This window comes from Caretta caretta, chromosome 3 (assembly GCF_965140235.1).
Source record: "Caretta caretta isolate rCarCar2 chromosome 3, rCarCar1.hap1, whole genome shotgun sequence".
Classification (NCBI taxonomy): Eukaryota; Metazoa; Chordata; order Testudines; family Cheloniidae; genus Caretta; species Caretta caretta.
The window spans coordinates 65,323,907-65,342,117 of NC_134208.1; the positions used below are offsets into that span (position 1 = coordinate 65,323,907).

The 18,211-nt window shown below is 45.8% G+C and overlaps 2 protein-coding genes across 8 annotated transcripts in view; one reads left to right on the forward strand and one right to left on the reverse strand.

The window, feature by feature from the left end:
* The window catches only part of PGM3 (phosphoglucomutase 3), a 25,263-nt gene extending 20,550 nt beyond the window's left edge, over window positions 1-4,713 (reverse strand). Inside the window, exons 1-4 of one of the 5 annotated variants that reach the window (XM_048845138.2) lie at window positions 4,627-4,713; window positions 2,012-2,217; window positions 1,149-1,333; window positions 492-559 (exon numbers count right to left, since the gene is read on the reverse strand). In XM_048845138.2, coding sequence (XP_048701095.1) covers window positions 492-559; window positions 1,149-1,333; window positions 2,012-2,215 — 457 coding nt within the window. In that variant the 5' untranslated portion in view covers window positions 2,216-2,217; window positions 4,627-4,713. Of the gene's footprint in view, window positions 1-491; window positions 560-1,148; window positions 1,334-2,011; window positions 2,231-4,328; window positions 4,460-4,518; window positions 4,581-4,626 lie in introns of those variants that run through there. The other 4 variants (XM_048845137.2, XM_075126553.1, XM_048845140.2 and 1 more) reach the window with 4 other exon arrangements.
* Window positions 4,272-18,211, forward strand: RWDD2A (RWD domain containing 2A). Of its 3 annotated transcripts, XM_048845142.2 has the most exons (4): window positions 4,272-4,853; window positions 7,810-7,902; window positions 12,376-12,599; window positions 16,585-18,211. In XM_048845142.2, exons 3-4 carry the CDS (start codon window positions 12,399-12,401, stop codon window positions 17,260-17,262), a joined length of 879 nt encoding a protein of 292 aa, XP_048701099.2. In that variant the 5' UTR covers window positions 4,272-4,853; window positions 7,810-7,902; window positions 12,376-12,398; the 3' UTR covers window positions 17,263-18,211. The 3 variants fall into 3 exon arrangements, with proteins under 3 accessions (XP_048701099.2, XP_048701098.2, XP_048701100.2); XM_048845141.2 differs by lacking the exon at window positions 7,810-7,902; XM_048845143.2 differs by lacking the exons at window positions 4,272-4,853; window positions 7,810-7,902 and adding an exon at window positions 7,933-9,927.

Genomic DNA, 18,211 nt, shown 5'->3' on the forward strand with positions numbered 1-18,211 from the left:
ACCTGTTAGTGGGTTACAGATTGTTGTGATACAACCATAATTATAGCATCTTTAATAAAGACCATGATTTTTAGTGTCTACAAAAGTTAGGAATTCCCAGGTTCGTCTTTTCAAGGTGTCACAACACATTCAAAAGATGAGCCTTTGGAGCACCTTCAAAAGATGAGCTCTGTGTAGCTCAAAAGCTTATCTTTGCCATAAGAAGCTGGCCCAATAAAATCATTACATCACCCACCTTGACTCCTATTTAGAGACATGCAAAGTATTTCCTATAATATATGGTAGTAAATATTGTAAGAAACTCATCTGAAAAAAAAGTTCTAGTAAAATTATATAGAGAAGTCGCCTCTTACGTTAAAATCATCCCAACACACAAATTCACTATAAGCAGCAATGGAAATGGCATCTGAGCTACAACTTTGGGTCTATGTTATATTTCACACTTACATAAAAACTTCAAATATAAAGCATAAGTTTAAATGTCAACATACCATGATATTGACCACCTAGAGCAGATACACCATCTATTACTGACTGTGAAAGTTTCTCACTGCTATGTCTGAAAAAGAATAAATACAATCACCACTGAATGCACCCGATGAAGTGAGCTGTAGCTTGGTTAGTCTCTAAGGTGCCACAAGTACTCCTTTTCTTTTTGTGAATACAGACTAACATGGATGCTTCTCTGAAACCTGTCACTTTTTAAACAAACACTATGCAGAAATACAAACCTAGGCCTCACTCCTTTGGCGAGATCTGCACAGGTGGAGAAGTCTACCAACATGGATCTCAATGCAGAATCAGATTCCCATATGACATTTATGCAATTCTCTTAAGATTAGGCAGCTGATGTAGTAATGGTAACACTAAAAGACCCAATCTAATGCCCTCTGAAATCAGAGGAGGCCCTTCCGTCCTCTTCAGTGGGCTCTGGATTAGGCCCAAGAAGCATATTGTGTGTGGAGAGTTAAACATGGTACTGTAATAGGTAGATTTAAAATGAAACATGTGAAGTGTGCTGTGCTGCCCTTATATAGAGTCTTCCATTCTATGCATAGAAATTCCAGCAGATATAGCTGCCTGTGAATGCAACTTGGGTAGTTCAATACAGTCAATATATAAATATATCTATATCATTTTTCAATTACCTGGTGTCTCTACCAATAAAAACTGAGGCATGTTCGTGTAGTTTCACTGCTTCTTTCTGGCAGATCTCAGTCAGTATGCTCTGTATTTCTTGCTCTTCTGCATTAGCTAGGCGTGTAGCATATTCTTCCCAGGCAGAGGTCAACATTTCACCCAGAGGATCGACCAATTTTACACCATTGTCTTCCTTAGAAGAAAATAAATGTACTAAGTCTAAAAGTGAGAAACCCGTAGAGTCTCTTTAAAGACAGAAGATAAATATAGATACATCACTATGGCTTCATTTAGGCCTGAAGTGTTCCTAATAAAAGCGACCAAACAAATCCACACACAGCCGAAATCAATAATATAATCAAAATATTAAGTCACTATTTTTCTGGCAGTTCTGTAAAAAAGGATCAGTTGATATCAAAGTGACAGGCTTAGCGATTCCATAGCCTCAAATATCCTAAGAGCAGCAGATAAGTAAAGCAAATACTTCACTTATAACTGTTGCTTCGTGAAAGAAAATGTCAACTTAAGAAAAACAGATTCAGAGTTTGCTGAAAGGGTTTGAGATCTCTCAGATGTACTGCCAGCTTCTCATGCTCATAAGATCCCATATTGTAACGGTTTTTCTTCCAAAGCGAAGGGAAGGAAAAACTACAAGCAAGAGTGGGGGTATGAGTTTGTGTGGCAAAACAGCTTCCAGCATGCAATTTGTGGTCAATAGGACTATTCATATGGTTAAATTAAGCACAAATGTTCACACGATCTGGCCTGTAAATGCTTTCAGTCTCTGCCAGCTCAGAGATTTTGACTCTCCTTTGGCTGATATAATCTATTTTCCTTTTTTAACAAAGGATACAATCAGAAATATTCTTACTTCAGGATTGTGAGATGCTGTAACCATGACTCCAATAGTAGATTTGGTCTGCCTGGACCTTAGTACTGCCAGCAAACCCATGCGATACATGACATGATCAAGATGTCCTGCCTTGGTACGAAATCCAGCAGTTCCATACTGAAGGCTAAGTCCAGCTGGTTTCAGGTGTAATGCTGAGTACTTTGCAACTGCCTCAAAATCCATTTCTATAAAAGGAAACTGTACAGATGTTATCAGTAACGACTAAAATCACCATAATAAACTTCTCATATTACACTTACCTTGTAAATCCACAGATCTATTGAAAAAACAAGAAGGAGTCCTTATGGGACTTTACAGACTAACAAATTTATTTGGGCATAAGCTTTCGTGGGCCCATGGAGGCTTATGCCCAAATAAATCTTTTAGTCTGTAAAGTGCCACAAGGACTCCTTGTTGTTTTTACTGATACAGACTAACACAGCTACCACTCTGAAACAGATATTCTTATCTGTTTAATTCAATATAAGTCTCAGAAGACAGATAGAAACAAGCAGCATTTACATGAAAAATGATTTTAGTTTTTAAGGATGTTTATTTATGTAGTAAAAACATTTTAAACAGCAACTTAATCTTGAAGAAAATCACTCGAGGGTTTAAATTAAGTCTACATATATTCATGCAAGATAGGGGGTTTTTTTATGTTTAACTATTGTTAGAGTCAGGGTTATTAGATATTTGAATTTAAATTAACCCCATGTAGAGGGTACACACAAAGACATTCACACCCCAAAGCTAATGATAGGTTTGCAGAGGAAACACCAGCATTATAGTCTGGGAAGGAGCCTCCACATCACCTGCATACCTTAAACAGAGTCTGTGCCAGCCCCACAAGCCAGTAGAGAGAGAGAGAGAGAGATAGAGAGAGAAAAAGAGAGAAAGACTGGGCCAAGGGGGGATTCTCAGTTACACTGATCCAGTGGCCCTAGTGCAAGTGGCAGAGAAAGACAGTGTTTCTTATTCCGGACAACAGCAGGCAGAGGGTATTTTGGCTGCAACACCAGGTCAAACTCTCAGTTCAGCGGTGAGCCAGATTTCCTTCCCCAACATACTCCAACCATGTAAAGTCTATTACTTCTTTTTCTTCTTCTTTTAATATCCAAGCAAAATTATTATTTGTATTGTGGCAACTCTTAACGGCTCCAACCATAGATCAGGGCTCCACTGCATTAGGTGTTGTACAAAGACAAAACCAAAAGCATCCCTGCTCCAAAGACCTTACCAACTAAGGCTATGTCTACACTGCACACCGTACAACGGCACGGATATGCCACTGCAGCCGCGCCGTTATAATGTGTGCAGTGTACTCCCGGTGACAAAATAAAACCACCCCCAAAGAGGGGCAGCAGATTCATTGCCAGGAAAGCGTCTCCTGGCAACTTAAATGCTGTCCACACCGACGCTTTTCATTATTAAAACTTTTGTCATTCAGGTGTGTTTTTTTCACACCCGAGTGACAAAAGTTTTGAAGATGAAAGCGTAGTGTAGACATGGCCTGAGAATAACGCAAGAAACAACATATGGGTTCAACTAACAGACAAGCAGAATACAAAGTAACAATGGAACAGTACTGGTCAGCATGATAGGGATAACAGTGCAGAAGTTGCCTCCATTGTTGACTTTTTGTCAGATGAGAATTTTAAGAAGGGATTGGAAATCAGGGAGGTGGCCTTGCACACATTTATGGGAGACAGCAAGAAAGTGTTCATTGGAAAATGTAAACTACTGGGTGATGCAGGCTACCATAGTTGGCACATGAGAGACAGGAGAGCACTGCTCAATATAGGATTACCATATGTCCAGGTTTTCCTAGATATGACCTCTTTTTTGGTTCTCCATTCAAGCAAATTTTTGAAATAGGAACAAACATCCTTCATTTTCCCTTGCTCATCCTTTTCCCTTGCCTTCGGAGTGGGCCGGCCAGGGAATGGCGGCTGCTGGCCGGGGGCCCAGCTCTGAAGGCAGCGCTGCAGCCAGCAGCGGCACAGAGGTAAGGGTGGCATGACAGGGTATTGCCACCTTCCTGCCCTCCCCCAGGCACCGACTCCATGGGCGCTCAGCAGGTTCTGCAGCAGGTGCGGAGGGGCGGGAAGAGACAGAGTGAGGGCAGGGCAGGCTGGAGGGAGGGAAGGAGGGGCGCGATCCTTGGGGAAAAGGGGGAGGGAGGGAGTGGGGGCGGAGCGCTCCCTGGACAGAAGAAAGTCCGCCCCTCCGTGCCCGGCACGGTCCCCTGTTTGGGAACTTTAAACAAGGAGCGGCCTTGTTCCTCCCGACTCACCCCTGTGGGCTGACACCAAGCGGGGAGGTAAAAGGTTTCGGGACAGTTCCCAGCGAGCGAGGGGCGCACAGAGGGGCCAGCGAGCCGCCGCCGCGCCCCCCCGGGAGACGCGCCCAGCTCGCACCAGCCCTGCCCACAGGGCCAGGTCCCACCCCTGCCACGGGATCCTGCCCAGCCCCTCTGCCCTCACCCAGGCGCGCCTCGGACGCAGACCCCGCCGCCCAGCCCAGCAAACGGCGTCCCCGGGCCCCCAGGCTGCAGCGAGAGCGCCGAGCGCCGGCAGCACAGAGCCGCCTACCTGCCGCGAGCCGCAGCCGCTGCCGACGTGGCTTTCCGCGGCCGGACGGCTCAACCCCCCCGTTCCCGGATTCATGCGCAGCCACACCCCCTCACGCCGCGCGTAGCCAATCAGAGCGCGGCAGCCTGCGGGCGCTTGAGCGTTGCTTGCCCGAGCGTTCCGTCCGCCCAGCGCTATCCCCGCCTGGGGACCTTCTCTCGTCGCGGGGGGCGGAGCTCCGCCAGGAGGTGAGCCAGGATGGGGCGGGGCTAAGCGGGAAGGTGCTCGTGTCGCGGGGGCGGGGCTGTGGGACGGTGTTCGGCGGCACCTGGTGGCCGTAGGGGCCCAGTGAGGGGCGGGGTTTCAGAGTGTGGGCGAGTCCCAGACTGAAGCGGGCGGTGGATGGCCTTGCTCTCTGGAGAAGGGCAGCAGGGTGGGATGGAGCACGGGTTGGGGCTGAGGTCTTGGGCTGAGTGGCCAGTTTCCCCATTTTATTGTGAGCCGTGCAACATTTGGCCTTTTTTCCTAAAGCTCCAGCTCCTGGAGTCAGGGGGTGGGGGAGAATTTTGACTTTAGTTTTTTCAAAAGAAAAATCAACTTTCTGCTCCTCATGGTTTTGGGTAAAATGTAGAAAACATGACCCTGTGAAGAAAGCCTTAGGGTGGGCAAACTTTTTGGCCCGAGGGCCACATCGGGGTTGCACAACAGTATGGAGGACCTGGTAGGGAAGGTCGTGGCTCCCTGAACAGCCTGGCTCCTGCTCCCTATCTACCCCCTCCCACTTCCTGCCCCCCTCAGAACTCTGACCCATCCAACCCCCCTGCTCCTTGACCCCTGACGGCCCCCTCCCAGGACCCCTGCCCCTAACCGCCCCCTGGGACCCCACCTCCTATCCAACCCCCCCACACTCCCTGTCCCCTGACTGCCATGACCCCTATCCACACCCCCGCCCTCTGACAGGCCCCCCTGGGACTCCCATGCCCCCTCCCAGGACCCCTGTCCCTAACTGCCCCCCTGTTCCCCATCCCCTGACCACCATCACCTGAACCTCCACCCCTAACCGCCCCACCAGAACCTCTGCCCCATCCAACCGCCCCCTGCTCCCTGTCCCCTGACTGCCCCTCGGGACCCCCTGCCCCTTTATCCACCCTTGCTCCCTGCCCCCGTACCAGACTGGAGCCAGCCATGCTGCTGCGCTGCCCGACAGGAGCGGCAGGCCAGAGTGCTGTCTGCGCGGCAGCATAGCTGCAGGGGAGGGGGGATCCTGGGGGAGAGGCCGGGGGCTAGCCTCCCCGGCCAGGAGCTCAGAGGCTGGGCAGGACGTTCCCGCAGGCCATAGTTTGCCCACCCCTGCCTTAATGCAATAGGCAAATGTAAAAACTTCAAAATACATTGTTTTCAAAATCTCATGATTTTTATACTAGTTTTCTGGACTTTTAGGTTCTCATGAGCAGAGAGCTCTTTGACATTCTTAAATTTAAAAAAAAAATTATATTCTGGGAAATTTGTTATTTCATTTTCTCTATTCTGATAAATTTTCAGCATGGAGAGAGGTAACTAGTGGTGTTCCCCAAGGGTCAGTCCTAGGACCAATCCTATACAACTTATTCATAAATTATCTGGAGAAAGGGGTAAACAGTGAGGTGGCAAAGTTTGCAGATGATACTAAACTGCTCAAGATAGTTAAGACCAAAGCGGACTGTGAAGAACTTCAAAAAGATCTCACAAAACTAAGTGATTGGGCAACAAAATGGCAAATGAAATTTAATGTGGATAAATGTAAAGTAATGCACATTGGAAAAAATAACCCCAACTATACATACAATATGATGGGGGCTAATTTAGCTACAACTAATCAAGAGAAAGTTTTTGGAGTCATCATGGATAGTTCTCTGAAGACGTCCACACAGTGTGAAGAGGCAGTCAAAAAAGCAAACAGGATGTTAGGAATCATTAAAAAGGGGATAGAGAATAAGATGGAGAATATCTTATTGCCCTTATATAAATCCATACTGCATACAGATGTGGTCCCCTCATCTCAAAAAAGATATACTGACGTTAGAAAAGGTTCAGAAAAGGGCAACTAAAATGATTAGGGATTTGGAACGGGTCCCATATGAGGGGAGATTAAAGAGGCTAGGACTTTTCAGCTTGGAAAAGAGGAAACTAAGGGGTTGATATGATGGAGGTATAGAAAATCATGAGTGGTGTGGAGAAAGTGAATAAGAAAAAGTTATTTACTTGTTCCCATAATATAAGAACTAGGGGCCACCAAATGAAAGTAATGGGTAGCAGGTTTAAAACAAATAAAAGGAAGTTCTTTTTCCACACAGTGCACAGTCAACCTGTGGAACTCCTTGCCTGAGGAGGTCGTGAAGGTTAAGGCTATAACAGGGTTTAAAAGAGAACTGGATAAATTAATGGTGGTTAAGTCCATTAATGGCTATTAGCCGGGATGGGTAAGGAATGGTGTCCCTAGCCTGTGTTTGTCAAAGGGTGGAGATGGATGGCAGGAGAGGGATCACTAGATCATTACCTGTTAGGTTCACTCCCTCTGGGGCACCTGGCATTGGCCACTGTTGGGAGACAGGATACTGGGCTGGATGGACCTTTGGTCTGACCCAGTATGGCCATTCTTATGTTCTGTTCCCTCTCCTCCTTCTGGATGCATTGGGTCCTCCATCTGGAGGAGTGGGAGGTCCTGGGGGGAGATCAGGTCCTGCCCCCGGATGGGTGAGAGGTCCTGGAGGGTTGCGGGGTGGGAGGAGAGGGTGTGTGTTCTGTCCCCAGATAGTCAGGAGGCCCCGGGAATGGGTGGGTCAGATTCTGTCCTTTGGCTGGGGGGGGTTGAAGGTGGGTGGTGTCGGCCCTGGGCAGGCGGTTGCAGAGTACCTCAACCTGCAGTGGTGTCTCCTGTCCTGCAGGGCTGGTCCCACTTCCCCAATCCGGGCATTGCAATCTGGTATATGGGATCACAGTGCCTCTCGCTCAAATTTGGCCTAGCCGCCCCCATCATCGGGGAAGCTGGAACAAACCTAAATGGCGCTGTGTCTCTGTGTGGCAGGTCATAACACCCAGACCGAGAAGCTGGACCCAGCCCCTTGGATAGAAGCCACTGCTGCTGGATGAGTTTTTTATTTTATGTCATTTTAACAGATGTTTTTCATTTTATGGTGTGTCATTTTGCATTTATGAAAAACACAGCGTTCTACTCATGAGTTTTGGACACTTTGGGTTGGCAATACTGTTGACAGCTCCTTCTACCAAGTGTCTCCTGCTGCATTTCTGTCCTCCAAGGTAGGCAGTAACTGACCAGTGTTGAAACTGACTTAGCTGACAAGATGGAGATGATCCAAGCCAGGGGTGGGCAAACTACGGCCTGCTGGCCACATCTGGCCCATCAGACCATTTAATCTGCCCCTCAGCTCCCCTCGGGGAGTGGGGTCGGGGGTTTGCCCCACTCCGCGCAGCTCCCAGGAAGCAACTGGCATGACCCGCCTCCGTATCCTAGTACTCGGAGGCGTGGCCGGGGGGAGCTGCAGGGGTGATGCCTGCAGACGAGGCAGTGTGAAGAGCCACCTGGCTCCGCCTCGGAGCTGGAGGGGGGACATGCTTCCAGGAGCTGCTCGCGGTAAGCCCCCAGAGCCTGCACCCCTGAGCCTCTCCCCGCCCGTGCCCCAATCCCCTGCCACAGCCCTGATCCCCCTCCCACCCTCCAAACCCCTCGATCCCAGCTCAGAGTCCCCTCTTGTACCCCAAGCCTCTCATCCCCAGCCCAACTTCCGCATCCTGAACTCCTCACTTCTGGCCCCACCGGAGAGCCCGCACCCCCTCCCGCACTCCTACCCCCAATTTCATGAGCATTCATGGACCCCCATACAATTTCCTTACCCCAATGTGGCCCTCAGGCCCAAAAGTTTGCCCACCCCGGTCCAAGCCCTCTGTTCCCCATTGCTGCACATATACAGCATTGAGAGGAAGGTGGATGATCCTCTTCGTCACATTTCAGACTTTGTAAAACTAGGCAAATATCTAGATGAGTTGATGTACCCTTGGAAGACCTCTGTGTACCCCAGGGGTAAGTGTACACCTGGTTGAGAATCACTGATCTAGTCTGAGCTCTTAAAGTAGCCAAAACGTTTCCAAATGTAACCATACCCAGTGAATCCTTCCATGGGTGTTCAGCTAGAAGAGGTTGTGGGTCCAGAGCAGTGGACTGGGTGGCAGTGTGGGTCAGTGCTCTGCCTCCCTTTGAAGCTGACTTTGTGGAAACTTGTGCAAAAATCACTCTCTATGCGGGCTGCCTCCACATCCGCAAAATGGGTTATACATTTGCAGAGCTTTGCAGCACTGATTACAATTATGTAGTTTGCCCCATTAAGTTCAACAACTATGGTGCATGCCCTGTTTATATTTTTTGGTTAAACTCATCATAATGCAAAACTCTGGGGGCAAATAAAGGGCTATTTCCATGCCAAGTTTTCCTTTGCAACGCTCCCCGTTCAGGACCGGCTCTAGGCACCAGCAAAGCAAGCATGTGCTTGGGGCGGCCCAATTCCAAGGGAGGCATTCTGGCCATCCATTTTTTTTTTGTCTCGGGCAGTTGCGCTCTAGGAGCTTGGGGGTGCAAAAAAACCTCGTGCCGGTCCTGCCCCTGTTGTAACCGTTGTTTTGCTTGCAGTGTTCACAAGGTTACATGTATTAATGGACACATTGTCTTTCCTTGCTCCACACACTCGACCAGCGAACAGGAGCCCTTCAGAGGGGGGACTGCAGGTTCTGTGCTGTAGGGTCTGCAGCCACAGGAAGAAGTCGGGCTAGGACCACCCCCATGGCGCTCCGTGCCTCTGCTCCCAGCTGCCCCCGAGCTAAGCTGTTCCCTGGCCCACAGGCTGCCCAGCCCTGGCCGCCTCTCGCACGGGGCTGCGCTCGGCCAGAGGATGAGTGTGCGTCATGCTCACGTAACCCACAGCCCCGCCCCCATCGCGGTCTGGGGAGAGTCTCCCCCAGCGCCCCCGCCCTCGCGTTGGGTGAGGGGTTTGGCAGCGCGACCATTTCTTGCTGAGCCCGGCCCCCGGTGGGGAACGGGGCAGAGACCCCACCCGCCCCTTCCGCGTCACTAGCAAAGGCTGAGGCACGTCCCCTGGCATCAGCAGAGCGGAAAGAACTGTGCTCAGCTGGCTTCGGTCACCGTCTCAGTCAGCCCCGCCAGCATGGACGGGGCAAGGGCGCGCGGCTGTGAGAAGAGCGGCTCACGGGCGCCCGCCACCGGCCATTGGTAACGAAGCGGCCGCGTGCACCCAGCGGGCGCGGCCCGGAGAGGTAGGCTGACTGACCCGGGCGCGCTGGGCAGTCTCTGCTCACGTTCATTTGCCCGCGCATGGCGAGGCCTGGCTCTCGAGCCGCACTGCGCTGGGTTCAGCTCCAGAGGGCAGAGCATCTGGAGTCGCCTGAGCGGCTCGGAGGGAAGGGCCGCAGCGCACATCCCGCGAGCGTCAGGCGGGCCCGCAGCCCTCTCCGTGACACGCGGCCCTGGGCAGGGTTGCGGCCAGACCCCGCCCCGGCCCCAGTTGTGCGGCTGAGCCCCACCCACACAGCTTGTTTTATCTACATTGACTCTGCGGTGTCTTTCCCAGAGACAGACCGCGCTGTAGCATCCCCCGGCTCTGTACCGTGCTAAGGCTCATGAAGCATTTTGGTAATACTGGCTAAGTCCACGCTGTTGTGTGCCCCTAAACATTGAGGCAGGTCTGGTCTGAGGCGATTTTACAAATCCATTGTGGAGTAATGGATAGTGTCAGAGAGATTACACTCCTGCTGCACGTGTTTAGAACTTTTTTTAGATTTACATCAGAAAAACTTTCACACGTGCTTAATTTTACGCATGTAAGAAGTACCACTGAACTCAACGGGACTGCTCAAATGCACAAATTAAGCATATGCATAAAGTTAAACACGTATAATTTTTTGCAGGATTATACCCTTAATTTTTTAGAAAAGGGGGTGGGTTTTTTTAGTGGGTTAAGTTCTGGAGCATCAGTTAAGCTCCAGAGCTAAGGACGAGTTGTGTTTTGCACAAAAGCAGGGATTCAGTTTGTGTGTGGAAAAGTTACAGAATCTCCTTCCCAAATTTACAACAGAATTTATTTTGGGTACACAATGAATATTCTGAGTATTTACAAGTAAATTCAATAACTAATTTGAGTTAAATTAGTTTAAAAATGGTACAGTAAGGTAGTGGCATCATAGAGGAAACATATGAGAGGGAAGACCCTCTTTAAAAACCCTTCTTTAAAAATCAGTTTAATCAGAGACCAAAACCTTTAATATGCCTTAATCATAATAAAACGGTTATTGCATTGTGTACCTAGGGGACAAAATTACAGTTCCTTTGGGCGTATTAACTGCATTTCCATATTATAACATATTTGAGTTTAACTGTAATCTTAATGCTGAACTTCTTGGGTTTGTAATGCTTGTTTTTGGGATAATTACTATTGTCCCAGTGCCTAAGTTAATGTCCTTGAGGCCACTCACTTAGGTCTCAGGCTTCCAGCTGTCAGCTTTCTGGAGGCAGAATCCTGTGATTCTCCCGACTGAGGCCTTTAGTTGCAAACCCCTATATTTCACTCTGATCACCTCAGCGGGTGTGAATTCAGTTCAGCAGCGTCAGTTCTGTTCTCTGAGCGGGAATGACAGGGTTAAACAGAGCAACCTTCATAGAGCAAAGTACTATTTATTCAGAACAAAAGCATATCAAAGAACAATAAACAGCTTATATGCATGCCTGGTTTATCAGGTGATTCCCCACCTTCCCAATGGAGACCCTGGTGGGTCTAAAATAGTTCAGCTCCTTCCTCATGCCTGTTAGTTTTCGGAAGGTATCTGAGGATATGTGTACATTGCAATTAAAGAGCCTCGGACACAGCTGTGGCTGGCCTGGGTCAGCTGATTCCAGTTCACAAGGCTCAGGCTGCTGGGCTATAAAATGCAGTGTAAATGTTCGGGCTTGTGCTGGAGCCAAGGCTCTGAAATCCTGAAAAGGGGGTGGGTCTCAGAGCCTGGTCTCCAGCCCGACCATCTATACTGCATTTTTAGCCCTGCAGCTGGATCCCTAGGAACCCAAGTCAATTGACCTGGGCTCTAAGACTTAGTGCTGCGGATTTTTTTTTTTTATTGCAGTGTAGCTGTACCTTGAGTCTGAGTTATTTTTGTACATTTTCAAATTCTGTGTCTGCTAAGCTATGTACCAGGTCAGACCAGCATGTTTGCTTTTCCCCAGGGGATGACTAGTGACACCCCATTGTTTCAGTATTACATATTTGCATTAATTAATGCCCATTATCTTTAGTTCCTGCAGGAAACATTCTTTATCATACCCATTTAGCCAGGAATACAATTGCTAACAAGCCCATAAATACACATATACTATTATACTGACTTTATAATTGTTATATCTATATTCTATAGCACTTGTCACTCTCAGTGTAATAGGCTTTGAATATGCTATGATTCCAAAGCAGCTATCACAACCACGTTCCTGTAATGTTTTATCCTTTAACTACTCTGCACTTTCAACCTTAACTCCATTTTAATGTAGGTTTTTTTCCTTTTGGAAATTAAACAGCTTTATGGCTGACTTCATTTTTTTTTTCATAATTATTCTTTTTTTGTTATAAGACAAAACCCAAAAAGATTATATTGACTGATAGAAGATTATTGCTACAGTTTCAGAAACATTATTGCTAATAACATCTCTTCCATTTTCAGGTGTCTGGGTTTACAGCTGTAACATGGCTATCACGATGAAAGAATGTCTTGAACTTCAGCTGTTGGAAATGGAAATGCTCTTTTCAATGTTTCCTAATAAAGGAGAAATAAGCCTTCAGGACAAAAATGCTCTTACTTATGTGCAGATGTATTTGAAAAATATAAAAGAAGGACTGCCACCACGGATTGAATATTCAATTTCTGTTGATATTGATGAACCAAAGGTGAGAACTTCCATTTACATTTTGTTTTTAACTATGCAGTTTTCTTAGTTTTGCACTGCAGTCATCAAAAAAAGATGTTCCATGCTGTGTTTTTACCAAATATTTATAGTCTCCATAAAAAATGCACAGAGTTCATGTTTTGTAGTGAATAATAAGTTTTGTCTGAAGGAGAAAAGGATTCAATTATCCTTTGGGCCCTCTGCTGGTTGGCATGGAGTGCAGCAAACATGTACCTACAGTAGAACCTCAGCATTTCGAACACCTTGGGAAATGAAGGTTATTTGTAACTCTGAAATGTTCATAACTGAACAAAACATTATGGTTGTTCTTTCAAAAGTTTACACCTGAACCTTGACTTAATACAGCTTGAAACTTTACTATGCAGAAGAAAAATGCTGCTTTTCCTTTATTTTTTTAGTAGTTTACATTTAACACAGTACTGTATTTGCCCTCCCCCCCTTTACAAACACCAGTTCATAACTCTGGTGTTTCTAACTCTGAAGTTCTACTGTAAGTCCTCCCAGCTCTAATTTTCAATCTGCAACTTGCACCCCCTTTGGGCAGGCGGAAGGTGGTGGATACATGGGGGGGGGGGGCAATGGCCTGATGGCCGCTTAAGCCCGCTGCATCATCAGTGGTGAGGGAAACAGGGCAAGGAGATCTTTGTAAAGTTTTTAAAAAATTTTCTCCCTTTATACGTTTTTGTACGTAAGGAGATGATATGACCTTTGGTATGCAGGTTCTAGCTCATCCCTTTTACTGATGAACCTAATAATTGTAGGGATAGGCTAGGTTAAGGGCGTTCTATTAAATATATTTTGTTGTCGCCAGACTTGGATTTTTTAAAACACTGTGGGCCCAAGATGAGACTATATCATGCCACAGTTCTTAAGCATAATCAGTGGGAGTTCTGCTTAAAAACTGATGGTATATTTGGGCTTTGAAAGGTTCTGAGTACTCGCAACTCCCACAAATATAAATGGGAAATAGAAGTGCTTATCATTTTTCAGTATAAGGTCCAAAACATTTCATTGTTGTTTCAAATGATAAAAGAAAAATAACAAGAATATCTAGTTTGTGAGTCATAGATGTCTAGTCATATATACATTGGAGATCCAGATTATGTAGTGTTTGCAAAGTTAATGCCATATCACGCTCTGATTAGAAGAAAGTTTATGAATTATGTTAGAAGCAGGTGATTAACTGCAGGATAGCAGGAATCACCCACAGATTTAAGTTGTGAATGTTTGGGTCATTTAGCCCATACCCTCAGGAGAGCTCCTCTGTTTTGGTATTAAGGTAGAAATACTCTGATAACAAATGGGAATAATGGCTAATTTTTATAATAGGACATCCATATATTAAAAATATTCCAATGTTTGGATATTCTTGTTTCAGAATATTGTCCACCCTTGCTCTGTCAAGTTCTTAAGATAGAATTATTTACATTTGTTTACTTGTGTAGTATTCTGCACAATGGAAATATCCCTTGAACGAAGTATTCCAGTAATTGGTTGGCCTACAATTGCCTCATCTATATTACTCTGAATAGCAGTCACCACTCCTTCACCACACATGGCTTTTTTTGTTTATGAAGAACTGAGAAGTTTCAGTCACCTTTCATTTTCTTTTTGTGTGGTCAAATTGAGTGACAATAGCATCCACTACGGGATGCTTGTTGCACTATGTTACATAACCACTCTTCCCTCAGGTGTTTGTCTCCATATGCAAGTTGTAAAACTGAGAAAGTTCTTTTTCATTCTCACAAGTAGAGTGTGAGTGGATGAGAATGTGAGTGGGTGCAGAGAGAGAGAGCGAGCATCTGATGGTGCGGAAAGTTGTCAGACACCTGGGGCTTGCCATTCCTCTATTACAGGTGTTCGCAACCGGTGGCACGCGAGCCGATTTTTACTGGCACGCTGCTGCCAGCCGGGGTTCCAACCGCCGCCCCCGCTCAGCTTGCTGCCAGCCTGGGTCAACGGAACCCCAGGCCAGCAGTGGGCTGAGCAGGGCCGGTGGCCGGGACCCCAGGCCGGCAGCAGGCTGAGCCGCTCAGCCACCGCCGGTCTGGGGTTCTGTCCGCTGGTGTAGTGTATTAAATTTCTCCCCATAGGACCGTGCTATTTGCGGAGCACCAAGGCTGGCAGCCCTAAGTAGTACGCTGTAAGTAGCACGTTCCTACAGGGAGAAATTTAATACACTACACTGGGGTAGGGAAGGCTGTGCCTCCCCAAACAGCTGGCCCACTTCCTGCCCCTGACTGCCCCCTTCATAATCCCTGACCCATCCAACCCCCCTTCCCCCGCTCCTTGTCCCCTGATGACCCCCTCCGGGGATCCCCTGCCCCCTGACTGCCCCCATCAGAACCCTCCACCCATCCAAGCCCCCCTGCCTGCTCCCTCCGGGGACCCCACCCCCCATCCAATCCCCTGTCCCCTGACTGCCCCAACCCCTATCCACACCCCCGACTCCCTGAGTCCCTTGGGACTCCCACGCCTATCCAACCACCCCAGTTCCCCATCCCCTTAACATGCTGCTCAGATCATCAGGACTGGCAGCTGTAAGTAGCACATTCCTATGGGGAGCAATTTAATACGCTACATCTGGCCCCGCTCAGCCCGCTGACGGTCTGGAGTTCTCAAAATATGTTCTCTCACCCCTTATCAAAAATTACACTACAATTAGCTTAAAACGTTGAAAACTTAAAAACTTAACTTTGTTTGCATATTACAGTAATTGTTAAAAAATGTCTAATGTTAATAAATACATCGGTTTGATGAAACAAAGTAGTTGTACTTATGTGCCTGTGCTTAATTTGTGTTTTCAATGATTTACCTTCTAAAAAAATCTCGCATGTCTCGCACCCCCAGAAAGGGCGACTTGCACTCCAGGTTAAGAACCACTGCACTAAACTGATAAGATCTGCATTTTAATTTAATTTTAAATGAAGCTTCTTAAACATTTTAATAACCTTGTTTACTTTACATACAACACTAGTTTCATTACATAATATAGACTTATAGAGAGAGCTCTTCTAAAATCATTAAAATGTATTACTGGCACGCGAAACCTTAAATTAGGGGGAATAAATGAAGACTTGGCACTCCACTTCTGAAAGGTTGCCGACCCCTGCTCTGTTACAAAAACAGAGTAATAGTAGGATTCTTGAAAGTCACTTGCCCCTGTGGCTCTTTCTGGAATTGCAGTTTACATTGAAGCAGCTGCCTGCTCTACCTAGCTATGCTCAGCACAGCCACCTAAGAACATGTGCAGTCGTACTCCAGCTTCTCTTCAGGGATAACCACGTGCCCACTACAGACTTGCAACATTAGTCTATGAAGCAAGAAAGATCAATCACATGATGGGGATGTTGCAGGCATGGACACAGTGAGCTGGGACAAAGTAAAGAGAACAGCCAAAAAGAGATGAAGGGATCCAGGACCAAGAAGAAAATATGCTATTTTTTTTAGCAATTTTATTTAGCAAAATATGCAATTTTATTTGATCATATCTTATTTCCTTGGCAGAGAAAGGCATATCTAAAGGAGGGTGAGTCTACTTTAAACCCTTTGTGGGGGAGAGGAGACCTATGGGCTGCGTATGGAAACATACCAGCAGTCTCCCCACCCCTGAGGATTACTGCTGTAAGTAACTTTCTAAACTGTCAGTAGCTGATAGGTTTCAGAGTAACAGCCGTGTTAGTCTGTATTCGCAAAAAGAAAAGGAGGACTTGTGGCACCTTAGAGACTAACCAATTTATTTGAGCATAAGCTTTCGTGAGTTACAGCTCACTTCATTGGATGCATTCAGTGGAAAATACAGTGAGGACATTTATATACGTAGAGAACATGAATGGGTGTTAGCTGAGGCATTCCTGTGTGGAGTGCAGGATATGGTTCCTGAAATTCCTGTTACTGTAATATGCATTTCAGTACTTGTAGATCTGATTTCATGTTTCTCTTTTTCCTCCCCCCTTAATTTTAAGGTAAAAGTAGACTTGCATGTATCCTTGCCTCACAGCTACCCTCATTCAGCACCGCAACTATTTGCAAGATCAGAGGCACTAAACAGACAGAATCAACTGCAGCTCAATAAACATCTCACTTCTCACATCAGTTCTTTGGATTCAGGTGAACTGTGTGTATGTGCGGCTGTGCAGTGGGTACGAGACAACAGTGCATCTTATTTCCAAAACAGCGATGTCTCTTCTGAAACTTCTCCAAAAGAAAAGGCAGTAAAAATAATTTTTCATCGAATGTGGATCTATAGCCATCATATATATAGACAGGAACTGAAAAAGAAAATCTTTGATTGCGCGAAGCAATTAAATTTGACTGGTTTCTGCCTAACAGGGAAACCTGGTATCATCTGTGTGGAGGGGCTCAAAGAAAACGCTGAGGAGTTCTGGCATGTTATTAGATATCCTAACTGGAAACACATTTCCTGCAAACATGTTGAGAGTATGGAAACGGAAGGAAATGGGGAGAAGCTTCATCTCTTTCATACTTTTGAAGATTTACAGTTCCAGGCACATGGTGATTATGGACTGAGGAATGACTATCACATGGATCTTGGCCAATTCTTAGAATTCCTTAAACAGCATCAAAGTGAACATATTTTTCAATTATTATTTGGTGTTGAAGGCAAACAGTCAGACAATTAACAATCAATTGTATAGATAGTTTTAATTTTGCACATTACAAATGATTTTTTTAAGTTCATTCATGGATATACTATAATTAAAAGCTGAGTGAAATTGGTATACTGTGCTTATAGCTATTATAAGAATGGAAACTATGTAAAGTAAAATCATGGTGCAAGGATAAACCCTTTTGCTTTTGTTTTAAATACATCATAAGTAAGACCCTTTGTTTTCAGTTTAAACCAATTTTTACTGAAAAAATCATGGGTTTTCAAAAGTATCAGTTTTTTTTCTGATTTTTGACCTACTTTTGTATCATTCAAATGTATAAAAAATAACTTGTTGTATTAGGAAAATACATATATCTCATGCAATGTATTGTATTACAATAATACATTAGTCTGTGTGTATATGCAAAGCTGCCGGTTGAAGTAAGGCAATGTATTAGTGTGGAAGATATACACACAATAAACAAATAGGCATGCATGCAAGCTCTGAAGCACCTGCGCATCTGAACATACTGATGAATCTTATGCTCACCACGTGCACATTTCAAGCTGTTAGCAGATAACGATGGAAAGATTTTACACACTAAAATTGGAAGAAAACTAAAATATGTTTCAGAACACAAGGAAGTATTCAAAAGTTTAAAAAACCCCAAAACAGCAGAAAAGGGTGAAGTTGAGTGTATGCGCTGCAAATGGTGTGGCCCAATTATTAAATGTAAATAGTTATAGGCTAATAGTTCTAAGTCTACAACAGTAAACTGTTTATTCAAATGAAATATGTTATTTGGAGCTTAGAGATATATTGTAAACTCAGAAGTGGCATTGTGTTTTGAGTGCTGTTTTAGTTCTGCAGCAAACCACATTGAATTCCGTTCATCAAAGCATTAATTTACTATATGCTTTCCCCCCTGTCCTTCCATCCTCTGAAATAAATCCTGCTATTACCCCAAAAAAATTAATAA